General features: G+C 43.8%; 1 protein-coding gene across 3 annotated transcripts in view; it reads left to right on the top strand.

The window, feature by feature from the left end:
• The window catches only part of NSD3 (nuclear receptor binding SET domain protein 3), a 132,723-nt gene that overhangs the window by 96,405 nt on the left and 21,910 nt on the right, over positions 1 to 14,408 (top strand). Inside the window, exon 15 of one of the 3 annotated variants that reach the window (XM_067470627.1) lies at positions 6,127 to 6,150. The exons of 1 other annotated variant lie outside the window; for it this stretch is intronic. In XM_067470627.1, coding sequence (XP_067326728.1) covers positions 6,127 to 6,150 — 24 coding nt within the window. Of the gene's footprint in view, positions 1 to 6,000; positions 6,151 to 14,408 lie in introns of all 3 variants that reach the window. One more of the 3 variants, XM_067470626.1, reaches the window with a different exon arrangement.

The following is a 14,408-nucleotide window of genomic DNA, read 5'->3' as shown; positions in this document are numbered from 1 at the left end:
CCCTGAGCGAGGGCCGGGTAAATGACCTTGGAGGGCTGCATCCGGCCCCCGGGCCTTAGTTTGAGGACCCCTGCTCTAGACCATGGCCATATAGCCCGAAAAACCCTACAATAACTCATAATATATAATATATTGTATATACATATAATATTTATTTTATTATAATGTAATGCAATATAATGCTAATAATGATAATAGTAATAATAATAATATGATATTATAATTATATATTGATATTACATGTAATATTACTAATATTATTACAGTATAATTGATATAGTACAATAAAGCAATATTTAAAACTGATATTGTACTATGCTAATAATATATTGTATGTATATATACCTTCTAAGCCGCTCTGAGTCCCCTTCGGAGCAAGAAGGGCAGCATAGAAATGTCATAAATATATAAATAAAATAAAATAAATTGTTGCAAGCATCCATTGATGCCTTTCCTATTCAGCATTGAGCACGTTCACAGACAATACTGATAGTATTTTGAAGCTTGAGGATGTCGTCAGAATGGCTGCATTTCCATTGCAGAATGGATGCAAGATTGCCATGGCTCGGTGCTATGGAATCCTGGGAGTTGTAGTTTGGCGAGGCACCAGCACTCTTTACAATAAATAATAATAATAATAATAAATTAGAAATCAGAAATCAGAAGACGCTTCCTTCTTGGGAGGAGAGCAATGTCCAATCTCGATAAATTAGTAAAGAGTAGAGACATCAGACTGGCAACCAAGATCCATTGCCTAGTCCAAGCCATGGTCTTCCCCGTAGTAACCTACGGATGTGAGAGCTGGACCAAAGGGAAGGCTGAGCGAAGGAAGAGAAATGCTTTTGAGCTGTGGTGTTGGAGGAAAGTCCTGAGAGTGCCTTGGACTGCGAGAAGATCCAACCAGTCCATCCTCCAGGAAAGAAAGCCCGACTGCTCACTGGAGGGAAGGAGACGAGGGAAAGCGGAAGTCCTTTGAATGCCACATCATGAGGAGACAGGAAAGCCTAGAGAAGGGAATGATGCTGGGGAAAGTGGAAGGCAAAAGGAAGAGGGGCCGACCAAGGGCAAGATGGATGGATGGCATCCTTGAAGTGACTGGGCTGACCTTGAGGGAGCTGGGGGTGGTGACGGCCGACAGGGAGCTCTGGCGTGGGCTGGTCCATGAGGTCACGAAGAGTCGGAGACGACTGAACGAATGAACAACAACAACAACAACAATAAAACGTTATTTATATACTGTTCCATCTCCCCGAGGGGACTCAGAGCGGTTCCCAGGTAACATCACAAAACATGCAAAGTCAAAAACAACATAACCATAAGATTAACAAAACAACAATATAAGCATAAAAATGGTCGCCGTAAAACACATATATTAAAAGTAATCCTGCCTGTTTAAGGTAATTTAAAAATGTAAAAGGCCAGACCAAGATTTATGCAAGCCCCAAAATTCTAGGGGGGCCGGGAATTAAGTGCAATGCTATGGCAGGCAACAATAATATTAGTTATGGGTCTGTGGCTGTTCATTCCGGGGCCGATAAGAGGAAATGATCTGGGTAATTGGTAGGAAGAATAAGGCCGCATTCGACAATGTGGAAGACTGAGTTAGAACTGGTCATTTTCAAAGGCTTGTTGAAACCACCAGGTCTTCAAGCTCTTACAAAAGGAGGGGAGGGAGGGGGCATGTCTTATTTACCTTGGGAGGGCGTTCCAGAGGCGGGGGGGGGCCACCACCGAGAAGGCCCTCTCTCTCGTCCCCACCAACCACGCTTGAGACAGTAGTGGGAACGAGAGGAGGGCCTCCCCAGAAGATCTTAGAGCTCATGCTAAGGAAGGCAAAAGACTTTGTAATATTATGGCTCCCATAATAGCATCCAGGATAGCTTGGATAGCATCCAGGATAGCTTGGATTGCTTGGATAGCATCCAGCAATGGCCATGAAAGTGGTGTCGAACTGCATTAATGATGCAGTGTGGATGCCCCCAATCCCCTCTGAATAGATCTTGCCAAGAAAACTCTGTGAAATGTTCACCTTGGTCAGAATTGTCTTGAAGGCACCCAACACGAACAGTATTTTTATTTATTGTGTCAGTGACAACCAGACCATTGTATTACATTTCTAACAGAACAAAACAAACAAACAGACAAAACACAAAGTTTGCAAGCTTGGTAGTTGATTAAATGTCCTTTGCCCAGTATCTGGCCCCTTGGAGTGCCTCTGGTGTTGCCTCAAGGAGGTCCTCCCTGGGGCATCATGTGGCAGGGCTCAGGGTGCATTGCAGCAGGTGGTCAGCGGTTGGCTCTTCTCCACACTCGCATGTCATGGAATCCACTTTGTGGGCACATTTCTGAAGGTTGGCTCTGCATCTCGTGGTGCCAGAGCGCAGTCTGTTCAGCGCCTTCCAAGTCGCCCAGTCCTCTGTGTGCTCAGGGGGGAATTTCTCATTTGGTATCAGCCATTGGTTGAGGTTCTGGGTTTGAGCCTGCCACTTTTGGACTCTCGCTTGCTGAGGTGTTCCAGCGAGTGTCTCTGTAGATCTTAGAAAACTATTTCTAGATTTAAGTCATTGACGTGCTTGCTGATACCCAAACAGGGGATGAGCTGGAGATGTCTCTGCCTTGGTCCTTTCACTATTGGCTGCTACTTCCTGGCGGATGTCAGGTGGTGCAATACCGGCTAAGCAGTGTAATTTCTCCAGTGGTGTAGGGTGCAGACACCCCGTGATAACGCGGCATGTCTCATTAAGAGCCACACTCACTGTTTTAGCGTGGTGAGATGTGTTCCACACTGGGCATGCATACTCAGCAGCAGAGTAGCATAGCGCAAGGGCAGATGTCTTCACTGTGTCTGGTTGTGATCCCCAGGTTGTGCCAGTCAGCTTTCGTATGATATTGTCTCTAGCAGCCACGTTTTGCTTGATGTTCAGGCAGTGCTTCTTGTAGGTAAGAGCATGGTCCAGAGTGACTCCCAGGGATTTGGGTGCGCTGCAATGCTCCAGTGGGATTCCTTCCCAGGTCATCATCTTCAGAGCTCGGGATGCTTCTCTGTTCTTAAGGTGGAAAGCACATGTCTGTGTTTCAGATAGATTAGGGATCAGCTGATCTTCCCTGTAATAGGCAGTAAGGGCACCTAGAGCTTCTGTTCTACCATCTCAAAGCTCCCTGCTTGAGCAGTAATGGCACGATCATCAGCATATGAACACATTATGTGCTCACTGATGAGGGGAAGCAAGAACGTAGAGGAAAGGTTTGTAGGATCAGGAGGTTAGTTTTTGGGAGACCTTTGTTAACTACGACGGGGATACGGAGAGCAGGAGAGAGGTTAAAATAAAAGTTGAACCATACTGGAATTCTGTAGGCAAAACAATGGAATTCACTCAGAAATGAGAAAAGTAATTTTTCCATTGTGTTGTTGTAGGTTTTTCGGGCTGTATGGCCATGTTCCAGAGGCATTTTCTCCTGATGTTTCGCCTGCATCTGTGGCAGGCATCCTCAGAGGTTGTGAGGTGTGTTGGGAACTAGGAAAATCGGGTTTATGTATCTGCAGAATGATGTCCAGGGTGGGAGAAAGAACTCTTGTCTGATATATAAATCCCATTTTCCTAGTTTCCAACAGACCTCACGACCTCTGAGGATGCTTGCCACAGATGCAGGCGAAGCGTCAGTAGGGAATGCTTCTGGAACATTGCCAGACAGCCCGAAAAACTTACAACAACTCAGCCAGGAAGCATTTTTAAATTCCTGATTCCTGTTGGTTATGTTTCACATGGAGTTAAAATAGGAGCTAATAGGGAAAGTGTCACAGATGTATTGTCGAAGGCTTGCATGGCCAGAATCACTGGGTTGATGTGTGTTGGCCAGGCTATATGGCCATGTTCCAGAAGCATTCTCTCCTGACGTTCCACCTGCATCTGTGGCAGGCATCCTCAGAGGTTGTGCGGTGTGTTGGGAACTAGGAAAATTGGGTTTATGCTAATCAAGATGGTCAGTTGAAACATTCACCCCTAGCTCCAGCAGACAAGAGTTCTTTGTCCACCCTGGTCATTTCAAAGATATATAAACCCAATTTTCCTAGTTTCCAACAGACCTCACAACCTTTGAGGATGCCTGCCAGGGATGTAGGCAAAACGTCAGGAGAGAATGCTTCTGGAACATGGCCAGACAGCCCGAAAAACCTACAACTCAGCCAGGAATCATTTTTAAATTCCTGATTCCTGTTGGTTATGTTTCACATGGAGTTAAAATGGGAGCTAATAGGGAAAGTGTCACAGATGTATTGTCGAAGGCTTGCATGGCCAGAATCACTGGGTTGTTGTGTTTTGTCCGGGCTATCTGGCCATGTTCCAGAAGCATTCTCTCCTGATGTTCCGCCTGCATCTATGGCAAGCATCCTCAGAGGTAGTGACCTCACTACCTTTGAGGATGCTTGTCATAGATGTAGGCGGAACGTCAGGAGAGAATGCCTCTAGAACATGGCCATATAGCCCGAAAACACCTACAACAACCCTGTCACAGATGCATCGTCAAAGGCTTGCATGGCAGGAATCACTGAGTTGTTGTGTGTTGGCCGGGTTGTATGGCCATGTTCCAGAAGTATTCCCTCCTGACATTCTGCCTTCATCTATGGCAAGCATCCTCAGAGGTAGAGACCTCACTACCTCTGAGGATGCTTGCTATAGATGCAGGCAGAACGTCAGGAGAGAATGCCTCTCTCCTGGCCATATAGCCCGAAAAAACCTACAACAACCCTGTCGCAGATGCATCGTCAAAGGCTTACATGGCCGGAATCACTGAGTTGTTGTGTGTTGGCCGGGCTGTATGGCCATGTTCCAGAAGCATTCTCTCCTGACGTTCCGCCTGCATCTATGGCAAGCATCCTCAGAGGTAGTCAGGAAGCATTGTATTGTCAAAAAAACCTACAACAACCCTTTCACAGATGCATCGTCAAAGGCTTGCATGGCCGGAATCACTGAGTTGTTGTGTGTTGGCCGGGCTGTATGGCCATGTTCCAGAAGCATTCTCTCCTGACGTTCCGCCTGCATCTATGGCAAGCATCCTCAGAGGTAGTCAGGAAGCATTGTATTGTCAAAAAAACCTACAACAACCCTTTCAAAGATGCATCGTCAAAGGCTTGCATGGCCAGAATCACCGAGTTGTTGTGTGTTGTCTGGGCTATCTGGCCATGTTCCAGAAGCATTCTCTCCTGACGTTCTGCCTGCATCTATGGCAAGCATCCTCAGAGGTAGTCAGGAAGCATTGTATTGTCAAAAAAAACCTACAACAACCCTTTCACAGATGCATCGTCAAAGGCTTGCATGGCCGGAATCACTGAGTTGTTGTGTGTTGTCTGGGCTATCTGGCCATGTTCCAGAAGCATTCTCTCCTGACATTCCGCCTGCATCTATGGCAAGCATCCTCAGAGGTAGTCAGGAAGCATTGTATTGTCAAAAAAAACCTACAACAACCCTTTCACAGATGCATCGTCAAAGGCTTGCATGGCCGGAATCACTGAGTTGTTGTGTGTTGTCTGGGCTATCTGGCCATGTTCCAGAAGCATTCTCTCCTGACGTTCTGCCTGCATCTATGGCAGGCATCCTCAGAGGTTGTGAGGCCATACAGCCCGGCAAACACACAACAGCCCTGTCACAGATGCGTTCTCTAAAGTGTTCGTATTTAAAATTAGAGTACCAGGCAAATCAGGTTTGGGATCCAGCTTTTTTTTGTTTGTTTTCCTTTTTTTTCTGTTTTCACTCTTCTATAAATAATGAGGCATGGATACCATCTTGCTCAACATAACAACCTCTCCGTAGACGTAGAAACCTTTTTCTCTCACCTTTTCTTTCTCTTCATCACATCCCTTTTCTTTTTTGATAAGTAGAAAAAATATATATATGCATAAGTAGGTGTTTTGGTTGAGTTTTATTTTTTATTTTATTTTTTTTCTCCTTATGGAATCATGGGTAGTTTCATTGCAACTCATTTCTTTCTGTTTGTTTCGTATAGGGCTGATAGTGCAGGATCATTCAGACCCCCTGTTCAGTTCATATGCCAATAAGTCCCACTACCTACTGAATGAATCAAATCGTGCTGAGTTGATGAAATTACCTATGATTCCTCCTTCTTCGTCAGCTTCCAAAAAGAAATGTGAGAAAGGTAACCAAAATAGCTTCTTTCTCTCTCTCTCTCTAATTTTTTTTTTATTTTTCTTTCACTTTTCCTGCTTTGGCTTTCTTTCCTTTTTGGTTTGCTTTTTCAAATATATATATTAAGCTCTGTATGCTCATCTCGCACCTCCTTGTTGCGCTTCGTAAGCTTCACCCATTGCTTTTTTTTTCTCGTGAGTGTATATTCATGTTGGCAAATATATATATATATATATATTGCAAAAGGGCTTAAAATAATTGCTAAATGCCACTCAAGTCTTTAGTCATAGCTTGTCAGGACTCATAGAGATTCCTAGCTTGTGAGGTGCAACTCCCTCTGTATAGAATATGTTGTGTCTCGGTGTTGCATCTGTCTATATAAATAAAAATGTAATGTTCGTTGGGATTAACAAAACTCAAAAACCACTGGGGGAATTGACACCAAATTTGGGCAGCGTACACCTAACAATCCAGTGTATGTCCTTCACTCAAAAAAATTACGTTTGTCATTTGGGAGTTGTAGTTGCTGGGATTTATAGTTCACCTACAATCAAAGAGCATTCTGAACTCCACCAATGATGGAATTGAACCAATCTTAGCAGGTACGATTCCCATGACCAACAGAAAACACTAGAAGGGTTTGGAGGGCATTGACCGTGAGTTTGGGAGTTGTAGTTCAACTACATCAAGAGAGCACTGTGGACTCAAACAATGATGGATCTGGACCAAACTTGGCATAAATACTCAATGTGCCCAAATGCGAACACTGATGGAGTTTGGGGAAATAGACCTTGACATAGAATGAGGCCAAACTTCCCACACAGAACCCCCATGACCAACTGAAAATACTGTGTTTTCTGATGGTCTTTGGTGACCCCTCTTGAGTTTGGGAGTTGTAGTTCATTTACATCCAGAGAGCACTGTGGACTCAAACAATGATGGATCTGGACCAAACTTGGCATAAATACTCAATGTGCCCAAATGCGAACACTGATGGAGTTTGGGGAAAATAGACCTTGACATAGAATGAGGCCAAACTTCCCACACAGAACCCCCATGACCAACTGAAAATACTGTGTTTTCTGATGGTCTTTGGTGACCCCTCTTGAGTTTGGGAGTTGTAGTTCATCTACATCCAGAGAGCACTGTGGACTCAAACAATGATGGATCTGGACCAAACTTGGCATGAATCCTCAATAGGCCCAAATATGAACACAGATGGAGTTTGGGGAAAATAGACCTTGACATAGAATGAGGCCAAACTTCCCACACAGAACCCCCATGACCAACCGAAAATACTTTGTTTTCTGATGGTCTTTGGTGACCCCTCTTGAGTTTGGGAGTTGTAGTTCATTTACATCCAGAGAGCACTGTGGACTCAAACAATGATGGATCTGGACCAAACTTGGCATAAATACTCAATGTGCCCAAATGCGAACACTGATGGAGTTTGGGGAAAATAGACCTTGACATAGAATGAGGCCAAACTTCCCACACAGAACCCCCATGACCAACTGAAAATACTGTGTTTTCTGATGGTCTTTGGTGACCCCTCTTGAGTTTGGGAGTTGTAGTTCATCTACATCCAGAGAGCACTGTGGACTCAAACAATGATGGATCTGGACCAAACTTGGCACGAATCCTCAATAGGCCCAAATATGAACACAGATGGAGTTTGGAGAAAATAGACCTTGACCTTTGGGGGTTGTAGTTACTGGGATTTATACTTCACCTACAATCAAAGAGCATTCTGAACCCCACCAATGTCAGAACTGGGAAAAACTTCCCACACAGAACCCCCATGACCAATAGAAAACACTTAAGGCCATTCAGTCCAACTCCCTTCACCAGGGCAAGAAAAGGTAATCAAAGCCCTCCTGACAGAGAGCCATCCAGCCATAGATATAGATAGATAAATATGATTCACACACACACAGAGATATAGTATCATAGATATGAAAGGAACTCCTTAAGAAGGACAATGATATGTTGCATGTTCCAGAGGATGCAAACCAGACACTCTCCACATCAACACTGACAAAGAAACAGCAAGAAATTCTGTTTACCCACAAGCAGAAAGACATTAATTATATTAGAAACCAACACTTTCTCATTACTTTAATTTCCAGATCACAGGACTGGGCCACAGCAACGCCTGGCAGGGGACCGCTAGTGTAAATATAATATCTATTAACCATGCAAAAATAAATAAATAAATTCAGTATCCATTTCAGACTGGTTAAGATTCCCAGTTGCCATGCTTTGGAGCCAGAATGGGATGGTCTGTAGGTTCCAACTAGGTGATGCTACGTGAGGACTACATAGACCATGTTCTGTGTGATTCATGTTTCTCGGTTGCCTTTGGCTAGTCTTCGCTCTAGACTGATGTCCTTCAATCAAACTCCATTTGGGGGGAAAAGCCCTTTTAGTGTTCATTGCAAAGGTGAGGAAAGTGTAGCTCCCAACTCCCCCAATATCTGAACACTATTTAAAAAATATTCTGGAGTGATGATTTAAACTCCCCAGTAAAAAAATCACACACAGACACACCCAAAAATGTCAGAAGAAGAGTCATGAGGCCCCTTAGACACACTCTATTCGGATTATCTTTAGTTGAAATGAGGGGGTGTGGTCCACTGGGGATCTTCAGGGGTAAAAACATAGACTTTGGCGCCAAAATAACAACAACAACAACAACAACAACAACAACTTTATTTATATCCCGCTCCATCTCTCCCAAGGGGACTCGGTGCGGCTTACATGAATCCATGCCCATCACAAAAATATAACACAAGAACATAATAAAACCAAAAAATAAAATAAAAATAAAATACATAAATGCAAAACAATATAATAGCAACACAACAATATAAAATCAGATATTAAAACACAAAAGATTTTGCTGGGCAGGGCCAAATTCAGGATAAAATTTGAAAACACTGGGAGATAGGGCAATGTCAACTATAGTTGCTCACCCCTGTTTTATTGCTGTGTTGGTATTCCTTAGTCAGGTTTCCTTCCACATTAGTTTTAGCAGATATGGCATAACAGAATGGACATATTCCACATGCCCGACTCCTTTGTCTGCTTCTCGATGGGAGTAACGTTAAGTCAATCGTTCCCAAACTTTGGATTCTAAAAATTTTGAATTTCAATGGCTGGTGCTCCGGGATTCCAAGATATCTGATATAGTTGAAGATTACGAAGAGCTACGCTAAAGATCTGTGTTTGCAGCCAGCAAATTTAGGTAGTCAGAAAAGGATACAGATAGGAAGGAAGGCATGTTAAAAACATGGTGACCTGACACCATTATATAGCTGACACCTCCAGGTGTTTGGGACTCCCAACTCTCAGAAGCCCTGGCCAGCTCACCTAATGGTCAGGAATTCTGGGAACTGAAGTCCCAGATATCTAGAAGTCCACATATTGAGCTCCACTGTCTTAAGAGTCATTGCTGTTGGGTTTTGTGTGTGTGGAATTGACCGGTTCCTTGCAGATTTAAGTCTCTGCAAATTCAAAGTGGCCTTTTCCTTATTTCTTGAGACTCCACAAAGACAACAAACCTGCCCTTTCAGAACCATTCAGAAGACAACTTCTTACTTAAATGATCACCTGAAAGTTGTTGGGCAAGAGGGCTTATTAACAAAAGACCCTCATAAATATACAGCTGAGTAACTTATTAGCAGCAGCGTGACCCAGCACCACTGGCCTAAAGTGATAAAAAGAACAAAAACACACAGGCCAATGTTATCTGTTTCATAGGAGGCTTTTTATAGTGAAATAATATGGTTGCACTATTTACAAGAACAAAGTTTCCATAACACAAAGTTCTTTACACTTCCTTCTTTGCTTCCACGCTGGGCTTCTTTCTCATCCAGATAAACAGCTTTGCTCTCACAGAACCTCTTCTCACACCAATGTTATACATGAGCTTCACACAGTAGCTTTAAACACAGCAGCCTTCTCACACAATGGCCTTTAACCTGGGGCTTCCTCTCACCAAAGCTTCTCACACCAGGCTTTCTCATACTGAGGCCTTTTTCCCACTGAGGCCTTCTCACACTGAGGGCTCTCTCAGACCGAGGCCTTTATCCCACTGAGGCAAACTAACACTGAGGCCTTCTCATATTGAGGCCTTTTTCCCACTGAGGCCTTCTCACACTGAGGGCTCTCTCAGACCGAGGCCTTTATCCCACTGAGGCAAACTAACACTGAGGCCTTCTCATATTGAGGCCTTTTTCCCACTGAGGCCTTCTCACACTGAGGGCTCTCTCAAATTGAGGCCTTTATCCCACTGAGGCAAACTAACACTGAGGCCTTCTCACACTGAGGGCTCTCTCAAACTGAGGCCTTTATCCCACGGAGGCAAACTAACACTGAGGCCTTCTCATACTGAGGCCTACTAACATACTGAGGCCTTTCTCTCACAGAGACCTCTCACAGACTCGGGCTGCTAAGTTACAGGCACACCTGCTTATATTGAACTACAGCTTTTGCTGAGTCATTCCATTCATTTAATCCTTTCAATTTAACCCATTTTGGTAATTAAAAATACCTACTTAATACTTAATATTTCTGACAAAAGTTACATTCTCTTTGGAACTGCTATGGGTGGGGTGAGTGGAGCTGCCAAAGCAAGGGAACCTGCCTGCCCCAGCCCACTGAGTTCAGCTGCCTTTGCTTCCACTTGATGGAAAGCATTTGTATTTGTTGTAGTCAAATTTGATGGCAGTGGAGACCACCTAGGAAAGGAAAATCCATGTATTCATTTCCTGTATTATTTTTTTGGTGGGAGCAAAAAAGTATATCCACGAGATCCGTGTAGATTATAATTATACATGACATTGGTCGCAAGGACTTCTGGTGGTCTTGCTACCTCAAGTCTGTCCGAAGTGTCCCTGCACACTTCTGGAGGCATGTCCAAATTAGAAATTTAGCTCTCTTCAGTTTGTGAAGATAGTATATCCTCTCTGGCTATTTTAAATTCTCTAAATATGTTTAGAACTTGTGTCCTTACTAGACAACTAGATGGGTTGTTTACCTTGTTTCTTTGGTTTTGTGAGTCTCCATCACTTGAGACAAACAGAATTATTTTGAGCCCTCTTTCCTGCTTAGCTTCAGCAAATCTAATGCATCACAAGAGCCAAGTTTTCCTTGCTTAGCATTGAAGATTTTGTGTGGTCCTCTCTGTTCGGGTTTTGTTTTTGTTTTGTTTTGTTTTTTTTTGCTTTAGTTTTCACATATTTTGGCGTTTTACCATGCTTGGGCGTTGTTTCAATGACGGGGGCTGTATTTCCTCTGCAGTCGTGTTTATGCTTTTCAGAATTAATTGGGGGATTTTTAAAATGAACGGGAAATCCAAATGATAAGGCTTCATTGCACTTCGTGGCAGAGGAAATATAGTAATCATGTTGTTGGTGTTTACATTGATTGTTGAATAATTGATTGTTTACATTGATTGTTACAATAATTGAAATTATAGTTTTCAAAGTCTATAGGTAGACCAGATTTTCTGATGCTATTTATTTATTTATTTATTTATGGAAAAGCAATAATCCAAATTTCTTTTGGAGTTTAAAAGGGTTTAAGAAAGGGCTATTTAGAAAATTTCGAGCAATTTTCCTGCAGAAGTTGAAATCTCTAACTTTTTATTTCTAATGTTGCTAAGAGGTTGCTAAAAAGTGATAGTCCTTACACCCAACTATGAGAGGCATTCATTAAAGATTTCCCCTGACCCACTTCCTGTGGACTGAGAGCAATGAAACTTGGCCCAGTTCTGACTCCTTCTTTCCATGGGTGCCACCATCGAGGGACACACACTCTTCCCACCTTTTGAAGCAACTGTAAACACCTCTCTTGGAGAAGTTGACAGGTTGTTCCAAAAGCCATGTTGTGACTTCGGAAATCAGACTTGCATTATCTGAAAAATGCTTGCCCTTCCAAGATAACTTCCTTGTTGGAAAGAGGTAGAAGTCTGATGGTGCGAAGTCAGGTGGATAAGGAGGATGTGGGACAATTTCAAAGCCACCGGAGCATGCTTCTTCCATTTGAGTAACATGGGAGTTGTGAACTGGTGCATTGTCTTGCAGAAGGCAGAGGACACCTTTGGGGAGCATGCCACATTGTCTCTTGCTTTGGATGGCCTCCCACAATTTCCACAGCAGTGAAGCCTAGTCTGCTCCAGGGATCCTGGTCCCCTTTGCTAGGAAATCCATCCATACTCCTCCGTTCTGGTCCCAAAATGCTGTGAGCATGACCTTTCCTGCCAAGAGTTGGGCACGTGCCTTCTTTGGAGGTGGTGAGTCAGGATGCTTCCATGGCATCAACTGGACTTGAGTCTCAGGATCAGAGTGATGGACCCAACTTGGAAAAAGTCCTCCTGGCTTCCATGGCACATCATCATCAAGAGAGCCTGAGAGCATTCGACTCGTTCCTGCTTCCAGAAAAGTGTGAGCAGCCAGGGGACTCAGTGAGCGAAGACCTGATGCATTTGAAGATAATCTTGGATGATTGTTTCCACAAACCCCACACTAATCTTGACATTATGGACTAGGTGGCAAATGTTTATGCTGAGATTTTCCAAAATTGCAACCTCCACTTGCTGGATGGTGTGTTCCTCAATAGCGGAGTGGGGTCGCTCTGGAATTAGAGCTATTTCCACCAAAATCTGACCACATTTATTTATTTATTTGCAGCTTTTATATTCTGCCCTTCTCCTCACCCCGCAGGGGACTCAGGGCGGATTACAGCGTACACATATATGGCAAACATTCAATGCCAATTTTTGACATACAAACATATACAGACATACACAGAGGCTATTTAACTTTTTCTGGCCGCCAGGGGAGCTGTCGCTTTCATCGTCCATCTGCGACGCTGATGAAGCACTTCCACATTCCCCACATGCTTTTGCTGGAGTCTTTTTTTAATGGCCTCATAAATCAGTAAATTTAGCCTCCCCACACTTTAAGGTGGTACCTAATTTTCCTACTTGAGAGATGCAACTGTCTTTCGGGTTGCAAAGGTCGACAACAGGCTACACACAATTGGTTGGAAACCCACTCCAACCCGGGCTGGCTTCGAACTCATGACCTTTTGGTCAAAGTGATCTTAATGCAGCTGACACTCAGCCAGCTGCACCACAATCCCGGTGCATTGGAATTGACGATGCCAGAACTTGACTACACTGTATGATGGGGCATCATCACCACAACCCTCTTTCCTCTCATCAAATGTCTCCTTTGGTGTGCGGCCTTTCAAGTCAAGGAACTTGGTGACTGCTCTGTACTCCTCTGGGTCCATTCTCCAACCTCACTCCACTTCCGCATCTGTAACATCAAGACCGTTCTCAGTTCTGAGTTGTCAATTGGCACGTCACCTATAGAGAACAACCACCATGTCAGACTACATAGAGAAGCCATTGAAATACACAAGAAGCATGTGGACAATTTCAACAGAAAGGAGGGAACCATGAAAATGAACAAAATCTGGCTACCAGTATTAAAAAAAACCTCTGAAATTACAATAGCAAAACAACAGAGAGGAAACAATCAGGGCCATTTAATCACCTCTCAACAAAAGATAAACCCCTGTGTTGGCAGGACTGAAGACTGACAGGTCGCAGGTTTGAATCCGGGGAGAGGCAGATGAGCTCCCTCTATCAGCTCCAGCTCCTCATGCAGGGACATGAGAGAAGCCTCCCACAAGGATGATAAAAACATCAAAATCATCCAGGCCTCCCCTGGGCAATGTCCTTGCAGACGGCCAATTCTCTCACACCAGGAGTCACTCCTGACGCGATAAAAAACAAACAAACAAAAGGTTGCCCCAGGCACTGCCAGGCCATCAAATGCTAATCAAGGTGGTCAGTTGAAACATTAACACCTAGCTCCAGCAGACAAGAGTTCTTTGTCCCACCCTGGTCATTCGACAGATGTATAAGCCCAATTTTCCTAGTTCCAACAGACCTCACTACCTCTGAGGATGCTTGCCATAGATGCAGGCGAAATGTCAGGAGAGAATGCCTCTAGAACATGGCCATATAGCCTGAACAAAAACATACAACAACCCAGTGATTCCGGCCATGAAAGCCTTCAACATTACCTCCTATAGAGACGTAGCTCATTACGCATGTGCAGTTTCAGCGTCCGGTGATAAATAGAAATGGGTCAGAGGAAATCTTTAATGAACGCCCCTCATACAGTTAATATTTCATCGAATAAATATTCAACAAGGGTGAAATCGCTGTCTTGATGCAAAAGACAGATG

Source organism: Anolis sagrei, chromosome 7, assembly GCF_037176765.1.
Source record: "Anolis sagrei isolate rAnoSag1 chromosome 7, rAnoSag1.mat, whole genome shotgun sequence".
Taxonomy (NCBI): Eukaryota; Metazoa; Chordata; class Lepidosauria; order Squamata; family Dactyloidae; genus Anolis; species Anolis sagrei.
The sequence above is the reverse complement of the archived record's forward strand: the minus strand, read 5'-3'. Positions and strand labels throughout refer to the sequence as shown.